Here is a 20,993-nt window from a genome sequence, read left to right on the forward strand (position 1 = left end):
AGACAGTACACAGCCCTGTCCGAGAGACAGTACACAGCCTTATCCTAGAGACAGTACACAGCCCTGTCCTAGAGACAGTACACAGCCTTATCCTAGAGACAGTACACAGCCTTATCCTAGAGACAGTACACAGCCTTGTCCTAGAGACAGTACACAGCCCTGTCCTAGAATCTAGAGACAGGACACAGCCTTGTCCTCGAGACAGGACACAGCCTTGTCCTCGAGACAGTACACAGCCTTGTCCTCGAGACAGTACACAGCCTTGTCCTCGAGACAGGACACAGCCCTGTCCTAGAGACAGTACACTTCCCTGTCCTAGAGACAGTACACAGCCTTGTCCTAGAGACAGTACACAGCCTTGTCCTAGAGACAGTACACAGCCTTATCCTAGAGACAGTACACAGCCTTGTCCTAGAGACAGTACACAGCCTTGTCCTAGAGACAGTACACAGCCTTGTCCTAGAGACAGTACACAGCCCTGTCCTAGAGACAGTACACAGCCTTATCCTAGAGACAGTACACAGCCCTGTCCTAGAGACAGTACACAGCCCTGTCCTAGAGACAGTACACAGCCCTGTCCGAGAGACAGTACACAGCCTTATCCTAGAGACAGTACACAGCCTTGTCCTAGAGACAGTACACAGCCTTATCCTAGAGACAGTACACAGCCCTGTCCTAGAGACAGTACACAGCCCTGTCCTAGAGACAGTACACAGCCTTATCCTAGAGACAGTACACAGCCTTATCCTAGAGACAGTACACAGCCTTGTCCTAGAGACAGTACACAGCCCTTTCCGAGAGACAGTACACAGCCTTATCCTAGAGACAGTACACAGCCTTGTCCTAGAGACAGTACACAGCCCTGTCCTAGAATCTAGAGACAGGACACAGCCTTGTCCTCGAGACAGTACACAGCCTTGTCCTAGAGACAGTACACAGCCTTGTCCTAGAGACAGTACACAGCCTTGTCCTCGAGACAGTACACAGCCTTGTCCTCGAGACAGGACACAGCCTTGTCCTCGAGACAGGACACAGCCTTGTCCTCGAGACAGTACACAGCCTTGTCCTCGAGACAGTACACAGCCTTGTCCTCGAGACAGGACACAGCCCTGTCCTAGATACAGTACACTTCCCTGTCCTAGAGACAGTACACAGCCTTGTCCTAGAGACAGTACACAGCCTTGTCCTAGAGACAGTACACAGCCTTGTCCTAGAGACAGTACACAGCCTTGTCCTAGAGACAGTACACAGCCTTGTCCTAGAGACAGTACACAGCCTTGTCCTAGAGACAGTACACAGCCTTGTCCTAGAGACAGTACACAGCTTTGTCCTAGAGACAGTACACAGCCTTGTCCTAGAAACAGTACACAGCCTTGTCCTAGAGTCTAGAGACAGGACACAGCCTTGTCCTAGAGTCTAGAGACAGGACACAGCCTTATCCTAGAGACTGTACACAGCCCTGTCCTAGAGACAGTACACAGCCCTGTCCTAGAGACAGTACACAGCCTTGTCCTAGAGACAGTACACAGCCTTGTCCTAGAGACAGTACACAGCCTTGTCCTAGAGACAGTACACAGCCTTGTCCTAGAAAAAAGTACACTGCCTTGTCCTAGAGACAGTACACAGCCTTGTCCTAGAGACAGTACACAGCCTTGTCCTAGAAAAAAGTACACTGCCTTGTCCTAGAGACAGTACACAGCCCTGTCCTAGAGTCTAGAGACAGTACACAGCCCTGTCCTAGAGACAGTACACAGCCTTGTCCTAGAGACAGTACACAGCCTTGTCCTAGAGACAGTACACAGCCCTGTCCTAGAGACAGTACACAGCCCTGTCCTAGAGACAGTACACAGCCCTGTCCTAGAGACAGTACACAGCCTTGTCCTAGAGACAGTACACAGCCTTGTCCTAGAGACAGTACACAGCCCTGTCCTAGAGACAGTACACAGCCTTATCCTAGAGACAGTACACAGCCTTATCCTAGAGACAGTACACAGCCTTGTCCTAGAGACAGTACACAGCCTTATCCTAGAGACAGTACACAGCCTTATCCTAGAGACAGTACACAGCCTTATCCTAGAGACAGTACAGTCCTAGAGACAGTACACAGCCCTTGTCCTAGAGACAGTACACAGCCTTGTCCTAGAGACAGTACACAGCCTTGTCCTAGAGACAGTACACAGCCCTGTCCTAGAGACAGTACACAGCCTTAGACAGTACACAGCCTTGTCCTAGAGACAGTACACAGCCTTATCCTAGAGACAGTACACAGCCCTGTCCTAGACAGTACAGCCCTGTCCTAGAGACAGTACACAGCCTTATCCTAGAGACAGTACACAGCCTTATCCTAGAGACAGTACACAGCCTTGTCCTAGAGACAGTACACAGCCTTATCCTAGAGACAGTACACAGCCTTATCCTAGAGACAGTACACAGCCCTGGTCCTAGAGACAGTACACAGCCCTGTCCTAGAGACAGTACACAGCCTGATCCTAGAGACAGTACACAGCCTTATCCTAGAGACAGTACACAGCCCTGTCCTAGAGACAGTACACAGCCTTATCCTAGAGACAGTACACAGCCTTGTCCTAGAGACAGTACACAGCCCTTTCCGAGAGACAGTACACAGCCCTGTCCGAGAGACAGTACACAGCCCTGTCCTAGAGACAGTACACAGCCTTATCCTAGAGACAGTACACAGCCTTGTCCTAGAGACAGTACACAGCCTTGTCCTAGAGACAGTACACAGCCTTATCCTAGAGACAGTACACAGCCTTGTCCTAGAGACAGTACACAGCCTTATCCTAGAGACAGTACACAGCCTTATCCTAGAGACAGTACACAGCCTTATCCTAGAGACAGTACACAGCCCTGTCCTAGAGACAGTACACAGCCTTATCCTAGAGACAGTACACAGCCCTGTCCTAGAGACAGTACACAGCCCTGTCCTAGAGACAGTACACAGCCCTGTCCTAGAGACAGTACACAGCCCTAGTCCTAGAGACAGTACACAGCCCCTAGAGACAGTCCAGCCCTGTCCTAGAGACAGTAGAGACAGTACACAGCCCTGTCCTAGAGAGACAGTACACAGCCTTGTCCTAGAGACAGTACACAGCCCTGTCCTAGAGACAGTACACAGCCCTGTCCTAGAGACAGTACACAGCCCTGTCCTAGAAACAGTACACAGCCTTGTCCTAGAGACAGTACACAGCCCTGTCCTAGAGACAGTACACAGCCTTATCCTAGAAACAGTACACAGCCTTGTCCTAGAGACAGTACACAGCCTTGTCCTAGAGACAGTACACAGCCTTGTCCTAGAAACAGTACACAGCCTTGTCCTAGAGACAGTACACAGCCTTATCCTAGAGACAGTACACAGCCCTGTCCTAGAGACAGTACACAGCCTTATCCTAGAGACAGTACACAGCCTTATCCTAGAGACAGTACACAGCTTTATCCTAGAAACAGTACACAGCCTTGTCCTAGAGACAGTACACAGCCTTATCCTAGAGACAGTACACAGCCCTGTCCTAGAGTCTAGAGACAGTACACAGCCCTGTCCTAGAGTCTACAGACAGTACACAGCCCTGTCCTAGAGACAGTACACAGCCCTGTCCGAGAGACAGTACACAGCCCTGTCCGAGAGACAGTACACAGCCTTGTCCTAGAGACAGTACACAGCCTTATCCTAGAGACAGTACACAGTCCTGTCCTAGAGACAGTACACAGCCCTGTCCTAGAGACAGTACACAGCCCTGTCCTAGAGACAGTACACAGCCTTATCCTAGAGACAGTACACAGAGTTCAGTTGAGGAAGTGTGTAAGATGAGGCTTCCAGCTTATCTCACGGCTTCATCACATTCAGTTCTTGTCATTGTGACACTGCAGGTGCTTCTTAGACTGAACAAGTAGTCATTCCTGCTGTCTTCCTCTGCCCCTGTAGAATACATCCAGACCATAATGATGCTGGAGGAATCTGTTCAACATGTTGTCATGACAGCCATTCAAGAGGTAAGCCTTTGTAAACATTTCAAATGGCTGTGTGTTTTACTCTAGAGATCCATTTCCTGTGTCCTTATATGACATCACACTGCGTAGAGTATCCATGTGTAATAACAGATGACATCACACTGTGTAGAGTATCCATGTGTTAACAGATGACATCACACTGCGTAGAGTATCCATGTGTTATAACAGATGACATCACACTGCGTATGATCTCCATGTGTTATAACAGATGACATCACACTGTGTAGATTCTCCATGTGTTATAACAGATGACATCACACTGTGTAGAGTATCCATGTGTTATAACAGATGACATCACACTGTGTAGAGTATCCATGTGTTATAACAGATGACATCACACTGTGTAGAGTATCCATGTGTAATAACAGATGACATCACACTGCGTAGAGTATCCATGTGTAATAACAGATGACATCACACTGTGTAGAGTATCCATGTGTTATAACAGATGACATCACACTGCGTAGAGTATCCATGTGTTATAACAGATGACATCACACTGTGTAGAGTATCCATGTGTTATAACAGATGACATCACACTGCGTAGAGTATCCATGTGTTATAACAGATGACATCACACTGTGTAGAGTATCCATGTGTTATAACAGATGACATCACACTGTGTAGAGTATCCATGTGTTATAACAGATGACATCACACTGTGTCTGATCTCCATGTGTTATAACAGATGACATCACACTGCGTATGATCTCCATGTGTTATAACAGATGACATCACACTGTGTAGAGTATCCATGTGTTATAACAGATGACGTCACACTGTGTAGAGTATCCATGTGTTATAACAGATGACATCACACTGTGTAGAGTATCCATGTGTTATAACAGATGACATCACACTGTGTCTGATCTCCATGTGTTATAACAGGTGACATCACACTGTGTAGAGTATCCATGTGTTATAACAGATGACATCACACTGTGTAGAGTATCCATGTGTTATAACAGATGACATCACACTGCGTATGATCTCCATGTGTTATAACAGATGACATCACACTGCGTAGAGTATCCATGTGTTATAACAGATGACATCACACTGTGTATGATCTCCATGTGTTATAACAGATGACATCACACTTCGTAGAGTATCCATGTGTTATAACAGATGACATCACACTGTGTAGAGTATCCATGTGTTATAACAGATGACATCACACTGTGTAGAGTATCCATGTGTTATAACAGATGACATCACACTGTGTAGAGTATCCATGTGTAATAACAGATGACATCACACTGTGTAGAGTATCCATGTGTTATAACAGATGACATCACACTGCGTAGAGTATCCATGTGTTATAACAGATAACATCACACTGTGTAGAGTATCCATGTGTTATAACAGATGACATCACACTGTGTAGAGTATCCATGTGTTATAACTGATGACATCACACTGCGTAGAGTATCCATGTGTTATAACAGATAACATCACACTGTGTAGAGTATCCATGTGTAATAACAGATGACATCACACTGTGTAGAGTATCCATGTGTTATAACAGATGACATCACACTGTGTATGATCTCCATGTGTTATAACAGATGACATCACACTGCGTAGAGTATCCATGTGTTATAACAGATAACATCACACTGTGTAGAGTATCCATGTGTTATAACAGATGACATCACACTGTGTAGAGTATCCATGTGTTATAACAGATGACATCACACTGCGTAGAGTATCCATGTGTTATAACAGATAACATCACACTGTGTAGAGTATCCATGTGTTATAACAGATGACATCACACTGCGTAGAGTATCCATGTGTTATAACAGATGACATCACACTGCGTAGAGTATCCATGTGTTATAACAGATAACATCACACTGTGTAGAGTATCCATGTGTTATAACTGATGACATCACACTGTGTATGATCTCCATGTGTTATAACAGATGACATCACACTGCGTAGAGTATCCATGTGTTATAACAGATGACATCACACTGTGTAGAGTATCCATGTGTTATAACAGATGACATCACACTGTGTAGAGTATCCATGTGTTATAACAGATGACATCACACTGTGTATGATCTCCATGTGTTATAACAGATGACATCACACTGCGTAGAGTATCCATGTGTTATAACAGATGACATCACACTGTGTAGAGTATCCATGTGTTATAACAGATGACATCACACTGCGTAGAGTATCCATGTGTTATAACAGATGACATCACACTGCGTAGAGTATCCATGTGTTATAACAGATGACATCACACTGCGTATGATCTCCATGTGTTATAACAGATGACATCACACTGCGTATGATCTCCATGTGTTATAACAGATGACATCACACTGTGTAGAGTATCCATGTGTTATAACAGATGACATCACACTGTGTATGATCTCCATGTGTTATAACAGATGACATCACACTGCGTAGAGTATCCATGTGTAATAACAGATTACATCACACTGTGTAGAGTATCCATGTGTTATAACAGATGACATCACACTGTGTAGAGTATCCATGTGTTATAACAGATGACATCACACTGTGTATGATCTCCATGTGTTATAACAGATGACATCACACTGCGTAGAGTATCCATGTGTTATAACAGATGACATCACACTGTGTAGAGTATCCATGTGTTATAACAGATGACATCACACTGTGTAGAGTATCCATGTGTTATAACAGATGACATCACACTGTGTAGAGTATCCATGTGTTATAACAGATGACATCACACTGCGTAGAGTATCCATGTGTTATAACAGATGACATCACACTGTGTAGAGTATCCATGTGTTATAACAGATGACATCACACTGTGTAGAGTATCCATGTGTTATAACAGATGACATCACACTGTGTAGAGTATCCATGTGTTATAACAGATGACATCACACTGCGTAGAGTATCCATGTGTTATAACAGATGACATCACACTGCGTAGAGTATCCATGTGTTATAACAGATGACATCACACTGTGTATGATCTCCATGTGTTATAACAGATGACATCACACTGCGTAGAGTATCCATGTGTAATAACAGATGACATCACACTGTGTAGAGTATCCATGTGTTATAACAGATGACATCACACTGTGTAGAGTATCCATGTGTTATAACAGATGACATCACACTGTGTATGATCTCCATGTGTTATAACAGATGACATCACACTGCGTAGAGTATCCATGTGTTATAACAGATGACATCACACTGTGTAGAGTATCCATGTGTTATAACAGATGACATCACACTGTGTAGAGTATCCATGTGTTATAACAGATGACATCACACTGTGTATGATCTCCATGTGTTATAACAGATGACATCACACTGTGTAGAGTATCCATGTGTTATAACAGATGACATCACACTGTGTATAACAGATGACATCACACTGTATCCATGTGTTATAACAGATGACATCACACTGTGTAGAGTATCCATGTGTTATAACAGATGACATCACACTGTGTAGCGTATCCATGTGTTATAACAGATGACATCACACTGTGTAGAGTATCCATGTGTTATAACAGATGACATCACACTGCGTAGAGTATCCATGTGTTATAACAGATGACATCACACTGCATTGAGTAACCATATGTTATAACATTTACATTTACATTTAAGTCATTTAGCAGACGCTCTTATCCATGACATCACACTGTGGTATGATCCTCTCTGTTGTAGTTGATGAGCAAAGAGTGCCCTGTAATGGGAGGAAACGAATCGTACGCTGACATCGATAGACAGGTGAGACGTTACGGAGAATGTTCTCTTGCTACATTACACGGTGTCTTACACTAAAATCGTGTTATTTCTATTACCAGCCTTTATTTAGTATTTTTCCATGTTAATTCCGACGTACTAGTTGTATTTTTAGCTGAAGAAGACGGTGGAGGATTTGAACGAGGCTCTAGCCACCAAGGAGGAGATCGCACAGAGATGTCACGAGCTGGACATGCAGGTTGGGCCTTAAGTTTTGGGTGTATTCCTTTATGTGACCAATGTTGTCTCTGCCTTCAATTAGATACTGTACAGCCATGGTAGAAGGTCATGGGTTCACAACAATGTTGTCTCGGACTTCAACTAGATACTGTACAGCCATGGTAGAAGGTCATGGGTTCACAACAATGTTGTCTCTGCCTTCAACTAGATACTGTACAGCCATGGTAGAAGGTCATGGGTTCACAACAATGTTGTCTCGGACTTCAATTAGATACTGTACAGCCATGGTAGAAGGTCATGGGTTCACAACAATGTTGACTCGGACTTCAACTAGATACTGTACAGCCATGGTAGAAGGTCATGGGTTCACAACAATGTTGTCTCGGACTTCAACTAGATACTGTACAGCCATGGTAGAAGGTCATGGGTTCACAACAATGGTGTCTCGGACTTCAATTAGATACTGTACAGCCATGGTAGAAGGTCATGGGTTCACAACAATGTTGTCTCGGACTTCAACTAGATACTGTACAGCCATGGTAGAAGGTCATGGGTTCACAACAATGTTGTCTCGGACTTCAACTAGATACTGTACAGCCATGGTAGAAGGTCATGGGTTCACAACAATGGTGTCTCGGACTTCAATTAGATACTGTACAGCCATGGTAGAAGGCTGGGTCCTGCCAGCACCATCGATATAGGAACACCATTGGCCAAATGATCCACAGTTACTCGTCCTTTCAAAACATCAAACACAGCATTGCAGTTTAAACTTCATTTGGCCCGAAGAAGAAAATGGCTCAACAGAATGAAACAAAAACATTTGTTGCATATTTTAATAAAGAACTTGTTTCAAAACTTTTGAACAGACTTGGACTATGTTGCAGCAATTACCAACAGAGGTGAGTGCCTACCTACCGTAGGCCCGACCCAACAAATGACGACAATTAGGCTAATTATATTTATTTTATAACAGGCCTACTTTTAACCCGTCTTTAACTAAATCCGGAGCACAACATTAAACAGAAGGTTCCAACTTAATTTAGCCAATGAAAACGTCTCGTAGAAATGTAACTGTTCTAGATTGTTATTTTAAATAGGCATAAAATAGTAATAATGATATACAATAATAATAATGATAAAACGAATTATAATAAATACTATTGCATCAAACCTCCAAACACAAGCTGCACACGTTCATTGGCCAACGTTCACCTCGTTTGTCCACCACAATATTAAAACGTTTGTCCCCGAGGACAATTCCGCTTGTCGGGCTTCTTTTCACTGTCCTCTTTCTTCTCTAATTTCTGTTTTACTTCAATGAAAAAGGCCTCCATCTTCCCAGTCAACAGTAGCCTAGGTCAAGACTCCTTTCGCTCTCTCTCCTCAGCAGCAGGTGTACGTGAGGTGAGCAGCCAGATCCGCTTTCAGCAGGACACATGAGCTATACGTTTTATTGAGTTGCAATTGGCTGACACAGATGACAAGCTCACGCAGTTCTCACTACGTCACGCACATTAAATTAAATGAACAGACGACGGACGGGTCTGGCCGGGTAAATACCCTTTAAAAAATGTTTGTTTTTACACATACCCGAGACCCTTGGCAATTATATCAGACCCAACCCAGATCTGAGACAAAAGTTAGATTTTTAATTTGGAGTCTGTTAGACCCATGAAGACTTCTTGGTGACAGTCCCCTTAATCGTGGTAGGACAGCATTTCATTTAGGCTCCCACCACTAAAACCAAACGTCATCTAGGGTTTCTTCATTCTGCTATTCTACAACCGAGTACTGTGTTCACTATGTCTGTTCTCTCTTCTATTTGATAACATTGTCCTGTTCTATTCTCCTGTTCTATTCTCCTGTCCTGTTCTATTCTCCTGTCCTGTTCTATTCTCCTGTCCTGTTCTATTCTCCTGTCCTGTTCTATTCTCCTGTCCTATTCTATTCTCCTGTCCTGTTCTATTCTCCTGTTCTATTCTCCTGTCCTGTTCTATTCTCCTGTTCTATTCTCCTGTCCTGTTCTATTCTCCTGTCCTGTCCTATTCTCCTGTCCTGTTCTATTCTCCTGTCCTGTTCTATTCTCCTGTCCTGTTCTATCCTCCTGTTCTATTCTCCTGTCCTGTTCTATTCTCCTGTCCTGTCCCGTTCTCCTGTTCTAATCTCCTGTCCTGTTCTAATCTCCTGTCCTGTTCTATTCTCCTGTCCTGTTCTATTCTCCTGTCCTGTCCCGTTCTCCTGTCCCGTTCTATTCTCCTGTCCCGTTCTCCTGTCCTGTTCTATTCTCCTGACCTGTCTGCACTGAACCTCTTACTCTGTGCCTTGCTTTTTGAAGGCTTTCCATGTACAGGAGCAGCGAGATAGACTGAGGTTAGAGTATATTGAACTAGAGGAGAGGGTAAATAACCTTTTTATTCCTAATTTCTCTCAGTCCTTGTCATTTGGCGTGTGAATTGAAAGCCCTGGTTTTGAAGTGTACTCTCTGCTTCTGTAACAGCATCTCCTGTCTGAAATCCAGGCTCCTTTGACTGTGTCTGCCTCCCTAATGGCACCCTTAATGGCACCCTATTCACTCTGTAGTACACTACTATTGACCAGAGCTCTATGGGATGCTTTATGGGACCCTGGTCAAAAGTAGTGCACTATTTAGGGAGAAGTGTGCCATTTGGGACACAGCTTGTGTGGCGTATTAGTCAGCTGTCCTGTCATGCCCGCCTCAGTTCTGTGTCTCACCAAGAACCACCCACCCTGCCCGTCCAGACTAATCCTCCTCCCCCTCCCCATATTTACTTCCTAGTGTGTTACCAAGAACCACCCACCCTGCCCGTCCAGACTAATCCTCCTCCCCCTCCCCATGTTTACTTCCTAGTGTGTTACCAAGAACCACCCACCCTGCCCGTCCAGACTAATCCTCCTCCCCTCCCCATGTTTACTTCCTAGTGTGTTACCAAGAACCACCCACCCTGCCCGTCCAGACTAATTCTCCTCCCCCTCCCCATGTTTACTTCCTAGTGTGTTACCAAGAACCACCCACCCTGCCCGTCCAGACTAATTCTCCTCCCCCTCCCCATGTTTACTTCCTAGTGTGTTACCAAGAACCACCCACCCTGCCCGTCCAGACTAATCCTCCTCCCCCTCCCCATGTTTACTTCCTAGTGTGTTACCAAGACGTCCCAACGGTAGGAAGTGCTTGGGTGCTTGGTTTTTGGTCTTGGCGGCAGTGTTCTGTCTCACCATTTTACATTAACATTATACTCATTTAGTCGACATTCTTATCCAGAGCTACTTACAGGAGCAATTAGGGTTAAGTGCCTTGCTCAAGGGGACGTTAACATATTTCACAGAGTCTGCTCAGGAATTCAAACCAGCGACCTTTTCATTACTGGCCCAACGCTCTTAACCTCTAGCCTAGAGAATAGAGAAGTAGAGAAACATGCAGATGGCCAACGAGGGACCTCCTCAACAGATGGCCAACGAGGGACCTCCCCAACAGATGGCCAACGAGGGACCTCCTCAACAGATGGCCAACGAGGGACCTCCTCAACAGATGGCCAACGGGGGACCTCCCCAACAGATGGCCAACGGGGGACCTCCTCAACAGATGGCCAACGGGGGACCTCCTCAACAGATGGCCAACGGGGGACCTCCTCAACAGATGGCCAACGGGGGACCTCCTCAACAGATGGCCAACGGGGGACCTCCCCAACAGATGGCCAACGGGGGACCTCCCCAACAGATGGCCAACGGGGGACCTCCAACAGATGGCCTCCTCCTCCTCAACAGATGGCCAACGGGGTCCTCCCCAACAGATGGCCAACCACCTCCCGTCAACAGATGGCCAACGGGGGACCTCCTCAACAGATGGCCAACGGGGGACCTCCTCAACAGATGGCCAACGGGGGACCTCCTCAACAGATGGCCAACGGGGGACCTCCTCAACAGATGGCCAACGGGGGACCTCCTCAACAGATGGCCAACGGGGGACCTCCCCAACAGATGGCCAACTGGGGACCTCCTCAACAGATGGCCAACGGGGGACCTCCTCAACAGATGGCCAACGGGGGACCTCCTCAACAGATGGCCAACGGGGGACCTCCTCAACAGATGGCCAACGGGGGACCTCCTCAACAGATGGCCAACGGGGAGTTAATTTACTTGGCAACAGCCAATGGACTCATTGGTCCTCTATGCAGTTCCACATCCACCTAGGTGGAGGTCCATGCATTAGTTAGCATTTGCTTCTATGACAGAGTAGTAAGTCTATGAAAGAGTAGTAAGTCTATGAAAGAGTAGTAAGTCTATGACAGAGTAGTAAGTCTATGAAAGAGTAGTAAGTCTATGAAAGAGTAGTAAGTCTATGAAAGAGTAGTAAGTCTATGAAAGAGTAGTAAGTCTATGAAAGAGTAGTAAGTCTATGACAGAGTAGTAAGTCTATGACAGAGTAGTAAGTCTATGACAGAGTAGTAAGGTATTGTGGCTGGAGAAGAGAGTTCCTTCACTTTAAGATGTGATTCCTTCTGGCTCCAGAGAGACATGCTTGTTGTTGAACTGGTGTTTCACAGTGCAGTAGGTCTGTATTCTAGGGTTAGGTGTTTCACAGTGCAGTAGGTCTGTATTCTAGGGTTAGGTGTTTCACAGTGCAGTAGGTCTCTCTGTTATAGGGTTAGGTGTTTCACAGTACAGTAGGTCTGTATTCTAGGGTTAGGTGTTTCACAGTGCAGTAGGTCTCTCTGTTTTAGGGTTAGGTGTTTCACAGTGCAGTAAGTCTGTGTTATAGGGTTAGGTGTTTCACAGTGCAGTAGGTCTCTCTGTTTTAGGGTTAGGTGTTTCACAGTGCAGTAGGTCTCTGTTTTAGGGTTAGGTGTTTCACAGTGCAGTAAGTCTGTGTTATAGGGTTAGGTGTTTCACAGTGCAGTAGGTCTGTATTCTAGGGTTAGGTGTTTCACAGTGCAGTAGGTCTCTGTTATAGGGTTAGGTGTTTCACAGTGCAGTAGGTCTCTGTTATAGGGTTAGGTGTTTCACAGTGCAGTAGGTCTATGTCATAGGGTTAGGTGTTTCACAGTACAGAGGTCCTGTTATAGGGTTAGGTGTCCTCAACAGATGCAGTAGGTCTCTGTTATAGATGGTTAGGTGGACCTTCACAGTGCAGTAGGTCTCTGTTATAGGGTTAGGACCTTCACAGTACAGAGGTCTCTGTTATTGGGTTAGGTGTTTCACAGATGCAGTAGGTCTCTCATAGGGTTAGGTGTTTCACAGATAGGTCTCTGTTATAGGGGGTGTTTCAACAGTGCAGTAGGTCTCTGTTATAGGGTTAGGTGTTTCACAGTGCAGTAGGTCTATGTCATAGGGTTAGGTGTTTCACAGTACAGTAGGTCTCTGTTATAGGGTTAGGTGTTTCACAGTGCAGTAGGTCTCTGGCATAGGGTTAGGTCGCTTTATCGGCTGTTAAGGTACATTTCACTGCCTGTTTTGATGAAGTCATACACAGTAGTTGGCTGTTTCTCAAACACCCCACTGCTGCTTGGCTTCTGTGTGGAGTGAGTTTGATCCTGCCATCACGTTGTTGAGAAGGCCACATAATAGCATGTTGCCTAGTTTGCTCTGTACTAAGACTTTGTGGGTTTGGTTTTGTTGTTTATGTGTGCTTGCTTTTTTCCTGATTTGAAATCAATTGTTTGTGATCATAAAATGTGGTCATGAAAAACAAAAACAAAACTTTTGCTGTTGAAGAACAATTCAGATTTTAAATTACTGTACTTTTCATGTTTACGAAAGAGAAAAGTCAAAATTGTTTTGTAAAGACTTTCAGTAAATCGCAGATGGTCGGTATGTGTAATGACAAATCTTCCCCACCAGGTGGCAGCGCTACAGGAGGAGAGGGGTAGTCTCCTGGCTGAGAACCAGATCCTCATGGAGCGTCTCAACCAGTCTGACTCCATAGAAGACCTGAACAGCCCTGTAGGACGTAGACACCTGCAGCTGCAGACACAGCTGGAACATCTCCAGGAGGAGACCTTCAGGTAACACCCTTAGGTCCAGGCTGGGGGCGGAGGAGGTCTTGGGCAGGGAGGGAGATGGGGGTGGGGAGGGAGGTCCAGGAAGTGAAGAAGGGAGGTAGTGACCTACCTGGTTCTCAGCCCCACCTTGAGAAAAGTATGAAGGAGTTTCAGATGCTTTGCTCGTTCCACCTACAATTACAGTCCTACAGAATAATTTTGTGTTTCAGATGAGTTGTGTTTCAGATGCGTTGTGTTTCAGATGAGTTGTGTTTCAGATGAGTTGTTTCAGATGAGTTGTGTTTCAGATGAGTTGTGTTTCAGATGAGTTGTGTTTCAGATGAGTTGTGTTTCAGATGAGTTGTGTTTCAGATGAGTTGTGTTTCAGATGAATACGGTGCATTTGAAAGTATTCAGACCCCTTCACTTTTTACACATTTTGTTACGTTACTAAAATTTCAATTTATTAAATGTCCTTATACATCTACACACAAATACCTCATAATAACGACGCAAAAACAGTTGTTGAAATTTTTAAATATAAAACAAATGGAAATATCACATTTACATAAGTATTCAGACCCTTTACTCAGTACTTTGTTGAAGCACCTTACAGCCTCCAGTCTTCTTGGGTATGACGCTACAAGCTTGGCACACCTGTATTTGGGGAGTTCCTCCCATTCTTCTCTGCAGATCCTCTCAAGCTCTGTCAGGTTGGATGGGGAGCGTTGCTGCACAGCTATTTTCAAGTCTCTCCAGAAATATTTGATCGGGTTCAAGTCCAGGCTCTCAATGACATTCAGAGACTTGTACCGAAGCCTCTCCTGTGTTGTCTTGGCTGTGTGCTTAGGGTCGTTGTCCTGTTGGAAGGTGAACCTTCACCCCAGTCTGAGGTCCTGAGCGCTCTGGAGTAGGTTTTCATCAAGGATCTCTCTGTACTTTGCTCTGTTCATCTTTCCCTCGATCCTGACTAGTCTCCCAGTCCCTGCCACTGAAAAACATCCCCACAGCATGATGCTGCTTCACCGTAGGGATGGTGCCAGGTTTCCTCCAGATGTGACTTGGCATTCAGGCCAAAGAGTTCAATCTTGGTTTCATCAGACGAGAGAATCTTGTTTCTCATGGTCAGAGTCCTTTAGGTGCTATTTGGCAAACTCCAAGCAGGCTGTCATGTGCCTTTTTACTGAGGAGTGACTTCCATCTGGCCACTGTACCATAAAGGCCTGATTGGTGGAGTGCTACAGAGATGGTTGTCCTTCTGGAAGGTTCTCCCATCTCCACAGAGGAACTCTGGAGCTCCCAGACCAAGGCCCTTCTCCCCCGATTGCTCAGTTTGGCCAGGTTGCCAGCTCTAGGAAGACTCTTGGTGGTTCCAAACTTCTTCCATTTATGAACGATGGAGGCCACTGTGTTCTTGGGGACCTTCAATGCTGCAGAAATGTTTTGGTACCCTTTTCCAGATCTGTGCCTCGACTCAATCCTGTCGGAGCTCTACGGACAATTCCTTCGACCTCATTGCTTGGTTTTTGCTCGGATTTGTTATGTAAATAAGATCTTTCTTTATTGTTTTTATTATTTTTTTATTAGCAAAAATTAAATAAACTGTTTTCACTTTGTCATTACGGGATATTGTGTTTGATTGAGATTGATGAGAAACAAATTATTGAATAAATTTTAGAGTAATGCTGTAACGTAACAAAATGTTTAAGAAATGAAGGGGTCTGAATACTTCCCGAGTCTCACAGAAACCGACTGTGCTGACTGAGATCTAATGTTAGTAGTTCTGTTATTAAACAGGCTGTAACTCACTGAGCGATTGATTGGTTAAAGAGCTTTTTGATTTCTCCCTCAGCCTTTTGAATCTGCCATTTTGTGTCACCAGTGTGTCTGCCATTTAGTCCACTAGGGACTTTTCATTGCATTATAATATATGCCATTTAGCAGACGCTTTTATCCAAAGCGACTTACAGTCATGTGTGCATACATTCTACGTATGGGTGGTCCCGGGAATCGAACCCACTACCCTGGCGTTACAAGCGCCATGCTCTACCAACTGAGCTACAGAAGGACCATTATGTAGTCATCAATGTGTAAGCTATTCTGTTTCTGGGTTTATGTAATTCTGTGTGATTATTTAGTTAGTTAGTAAATAAATAATTAAGCCAGTTTGTATATCGCTGATTCATCATTTATGCTAGGGTTCGTACAGATATCCACAGATTTTGCTTCATTCAGAATGAGTCTTTAGGTAAATTAATTAATGACTGATTGATGACTGAAATAGAAGATATCTTTAAGAGTTAAGTTTAAATAAACTCCGTGGTGCCCCAAGATTGCTAATGAGTTAATTGTTACAGAATTAGGTTTATTATCAAAATATTATATATAGTTAATTGATTTGATAAAATAATCATCATCACGTGAATGATAGTAAAGGCATTTTTACATTTAAGTCACAACACACACACAAATTGGTGCAAACACCTAACACACAGCCACACACACACACACACACACACACACACACCTACACACACACACACAAGGTGGTGATTGACTTACACACACACACACACACACACACACACACACACACACACACACACACACACACACATCTAAGTGAGGAATGTGTTCATTTAAAAGATGTTAGTGTATTGGATCAACTGAGACAGTCTTATTATTCTCCAGTCCAGACCTGGGCCTGTATTAAAAAGACCTGGGCCCTGGGCCTGTCTTAATAAGACCTGAGTCTGTATTAAAAATACCTGGGCCTGTCTTAATAAGACCTGGGTCGGTATTAATAAGACCTGGGTCGGTATTAATAAAACCTGGGTCTGTATTAATAAGACCTGGGCCTGTATTAATAAGACCTGGGTCGGTATTAATAAAACCTGGGCCTGTATTAATAAGACCTGGGCCTGTATTAATAGGACCTAGGCCTGTATTAATAAGTATTAACCTGTGCCTGTATTAATAAGTATTAACCTGGGCCTGTATTAATAAGTATTAACCTGGGCCTGTATTAATAAGACCTGGGCCGGTATTAATACGCGGTTCTCTATTATTCTCCAGACCTGGGCCTGTATTAAAACGTATTCACCTGGGCCTGTATTAATAAGACCTGGGCCTGTATTAATAAGACCTGGGTCTGTATTAAAAAGTATTAACCTGGGCCTGTATTAATAATACCTGGGCCTGTATTAATAAGCGGTCCTCTATTCTCCAGGACCTGTATTAATAAGACCTGTATTAATAATACCTGGGCCTGTATTAATAAGACCTGGGCCTGTATTAATAAGCGGTCCTCTATTCTCCAGACCCAGGCCTGTATTAATAAGACCTGGGCCTGTATTAATAATACCTGGGCCTGTATTAATAAGACATGGGCCTGTATTAATAAGACCCGGGCCTGTATAAATAAGACCCGGGCCTGTATTAATAAGACCTGGGCCTGTATTAATAATACCTGGGCCTGTATTAATAAGACCTGGGCCTGTATTAATAAGACCTGGGCCTGTATTAATAGGACCTGGGCCTGTATTAATAAGACCTGGGCCTGTATTAATAAGACCTGGGCCTGTATTAATAAGACCTGGGCCTGTATTAATAAGACCTGGGCCTGTATTAATAAGACCTGGGCCTGTATTAATAAGACCTGGGCCTGTATTAATAAGACCTGGGCCTGTATTAATAAGACCTGGGCCTGTATTAATAAGACCTGGGCCTGTATTAATAAGACCTGGGCCTGTATTAATAAGACCTGGGCCTGTATTAATAAGCTGTAGATAATAGATGTTAATAAAGCTTCTCGGAGTAGGAGTACTGGTCTAGGATCAGTTCTCCCTTGTCCACATTATGTTATTCATCATGATCTAAAAGACAACTGATCCTAGACCAGCCACTAACCATTTGGCACTCACAGCAGGCACTCAGAGATGTCTCTGTTGAGTTGGGACTGGGACTACCTGCCCCTCCCTTTCACCCTGCCCCCTGGCCTTGGCCCCAACCCCCGGCGGTGGCTTCAGCCACCTCTCTGCCCCTGCTGGTAAAAAATCACACTGCCTGGGTTCATCTCACCCACGGAACCTCAGGGACTCACTCACTCTGACTGGGTCTTCAATGGTGTTTGGTTCACCACAGGACCCTGGGCCATCACCACAATATCTGGTTCACCACAGGACCTTGGGCCATCACCACAATATCTGGTTCACCACAGGACCTTGGGCCATCACCACAATATCTGGTTCACCACAGGACCTTGGGCCATCACCACGGTGTCTGGTTCACCACAGGACCCTGGGCCATCACCACGGTGTCTGGTTCACCACAGGACCCTGGGCCATCACCACGGTGTCTGGTTCACCACAGGACCCTGGGCCATCACCACAGTGTCTGGTTCACCACAGGACCCTGGGCCATCACCACGGTGTCTGGTTCACCACAGGACCCTGGGCCATCACCACGGTGTCTGGTTCACCACAGGACCTTGGGCCATCACCACAGTGTCTGGTTCACCACAGGACCCTGGGCCATCACCACGGTGTCTGGTTCACCACAGGACCTGGGCCATCACCACAGTGTCTGGTTCACCACAGGACCCTGGGCCATCACCACGGTGTCTGGTTCACCACAGGACCCTGGGCCATCACCACGGTGTCTGGTTCACCACAGGACCTTGGGCCATCACCACAGTGTCTGGTTTACCACAGGACCCTGGGCCATCACCACAGTGTCTGGTTCACCACAGGACCCTGGGCCATCACCACAGTGTCTGGTTCACCACAGGACCCTGGGCCATCACCACAGTGTCTGGTTCACCACAGGACCCTGGGCCATCACCACAGTGTCTGGTTCACCACAGGACCCTGGGCCATCACCACGGTGTCTGGTTCACCACAGGACCCTGGGCCATCACCACGGTGTCTGGTTCACCACAGGACCCTGGGCCATCACCACAGTGTCTGGTTCACCACAGGACCCTGGGCCATCACCACAGTGTCTGGTTCACCACAGGACCCTGGGCCATCACCACAGTGTCTGGTTTACCACAGGACCCTGGGCCATCACCACAGTGTCTGGTTCACCACAGGACCCTGGGCCATCACCACAGTGTCTGGTTCACCACAGGACCTTGGGCCATCACCACAGTCTCTGGTTCACCACAGGACCCTGGGCCATCACTGAGAGAGTCACTGGGTGACTATGGCATCGTTTCCCAAACGGGGGGTGCACGTTTTGATTTTTACCTACACAGCTGATTCAAATGATCAAAGATTGATGCTCATTTCAATCAGCTGTGTAGTGAAAGGGGCAAAAACCAGGACCGAGTTTGGGAAACACTGGACTATGGGTTTGGGCACTCGTCCATAATAGGCCATTGTCGGTCTGGGGCATTTTCTGTGGCTCCTGGTACCCCCACGAACCAACTGAGCACAACGTCCTCAAACAACCTCAAAATGTAAACTTCGTCAGCTCGAAATGTCAAGTTGAAGTTTTTGAGGCACTGAGTGACCTGTGAGTTTGTGTATCTGTCATCAGTTGTGGTTTCAGTTTGGACTGAGGTGTATGTTTCTCTCTCCCTCTCTCTCTCTCTCTCTCTCTCTCTCTCTCTGGGGTGTCTGCAGGCTGGAGGCAGCGAAGGATGACTATCGTATCCGCTGTGAGGAGTTGGAGAAGGAGCTGACAGAGCTGAGAGGGCAGAATGAAGAGCTTACGTCCCTGGCTGACGAGGCCCAGACACTGAAGGACGAAATGGATGTACTCAGGTAGGAACTACACCCTAACCCCTACACGCTAGACCCTAACCCCTACACCTTAACGACCCTACACCCTAACCCCTACACGCTAGACCTTAACGACCCTACACCTTAACGACCCTAACCCCTACACACTAACCTCCCTACACCGTAACCCCCTTCACCTTAACCCCCTTCACCCTAACCCCTCCACCCTACCCCCTACTTTCTAACCTCCTTCACCATAACCCCTACACCATAACCTCTACACCCTACACCCTAACCCCCCTACACCCTAACCCCCCTACACCCCTAACCCCTACCCCCTACACCCTACCCCTACACCCTACCCCTACACCCTAACCCCTACACCCTAACCCCCTACACCCTACCCCTACACCCTAACCCCTCACCCTAACCCCCTACACCCTAACCCCTACACCCTAACCCCACCCTTAGGTGCTAACCCCTACACCCTAACCCCTACACCCTAACCCCTACACCCTAACCCCTACACCCTAACCTCTACACCCTAACCTCTACACCCTAACCTCTACACCCCCTTCTAACCTCTACACCCTAACCCCTACACCCTAACCCTCCTACACCCTAACCTCCTACACCCTAACCCCTACACCCTAACCCCCTACACCCTAACCCCCTACACCCTAACCCCCTACACCCTAACCCCCTACACCCTAACCCTCCTACACCCTAACCCCTACACCCTAACCCCTCACCCTAACCCTACACCCTAACCCTCCTACACCCTAACCCCTGGGGTAACCCTCCTGCACCCTAACCCCTACACCCTAACCCCTGACCCTAACCCTCCTACACCCTAACCCCTGTAACCCTCCTACACCCTAACCCCTACACCCTAACCCTCCTACACCCTAACCCCTACACCTAACCCCTACACCCTAACCCCCTACACCCTAACCCCTACCCCTGGCCCCCTACACCCTAACCCCCCTACACCCTAACCCCCTACACCCTAACCCCTACACCCTAACCCCTACACCCTAACCCCTACACCCTAACCCCTACACCCTAACCTCTACACCCTAACCCCTACACCCTAACCCCTACACCCTACCCCTACACCCTAAGCCCTACGCCCTACACCCTAACCCCTACACCCTAACCCCTACACCCTAACCCCTACACCCTAACCCCTACACCCTAACCCCTACACCCTAACCCCCTACACCCTAACCCCCTACACCCTAACCCCTACACCCTAACCCCTACACCCTAACCTCTACAC

The 20,993-nt window shown here is 46.2% G+C and overlaps 1 protein-coding gene and 1 long non-coding RNA gene across 3 annotated transcripts in view; one reads left to right on the plus strand and one right to left on the minus strand.

The window, feature by feature from the left end:
• The window catches only part of LOC118381963 (protein Hook homolog 3-like), an 83,850-nt gene that overhangs the window by 24,984 nt on the left and 37,873 nt on the right, over window positions 1–20,993 (plus strand). Inside the window, 5 exon segments of the mRNA XM_052524756.1 lie at window positions 3,941–4,008; window positions 7,729–7,791; window positions 7,922–8,005; window positions 13,846–14,009; window positions 19,613–19,753. Coding sequence (XP_052380716.1) covers window positions 3,941–4,008; window positions 7,729–7,791; window positions 7,922–8,005; window positions 13,846–14,009; window positions 19,613–19,753 — 520 coding nt within the window.
• LOC127931623 (uncharacterized) lies at window positions 18,226–19,507 on the minus strand. 2 transcript variants are annotated; one of them, XR_008141952.1, is made up of 4 exons: window positions 19,157–19,507; window positions 18,853–19,118; window positions 18,587–18,662; window positions 18,226–18,549 (listed from the first exon to the last, which is right to left on the minus strand). It is a non-coding gene; the product is annotated as an uncharacterized LOC127931623 (long non-coding RNA). The 2 variants fall into 2 exon arrangements; XR_008141951.1 differs by having other exon boundaries at window positions 18,853–19,507.

Source organism: Oncorhynchus keta, chromosome 9 (genome assembly GCF_023373465.1).
Source record: "Oncorhynchus keta strain PuntledgeMale-10-30-2019 chromosome 9, Oket_V2, whole genome shotgun sequence".
In the NCBI taxonomy this organism is placed as follows: Eukaryota; Metazoa; Chordata; class Actinopteri; order Salmoniformes; family Salmonidae; genus Oncorhynchus; species Oncorhynchus keta.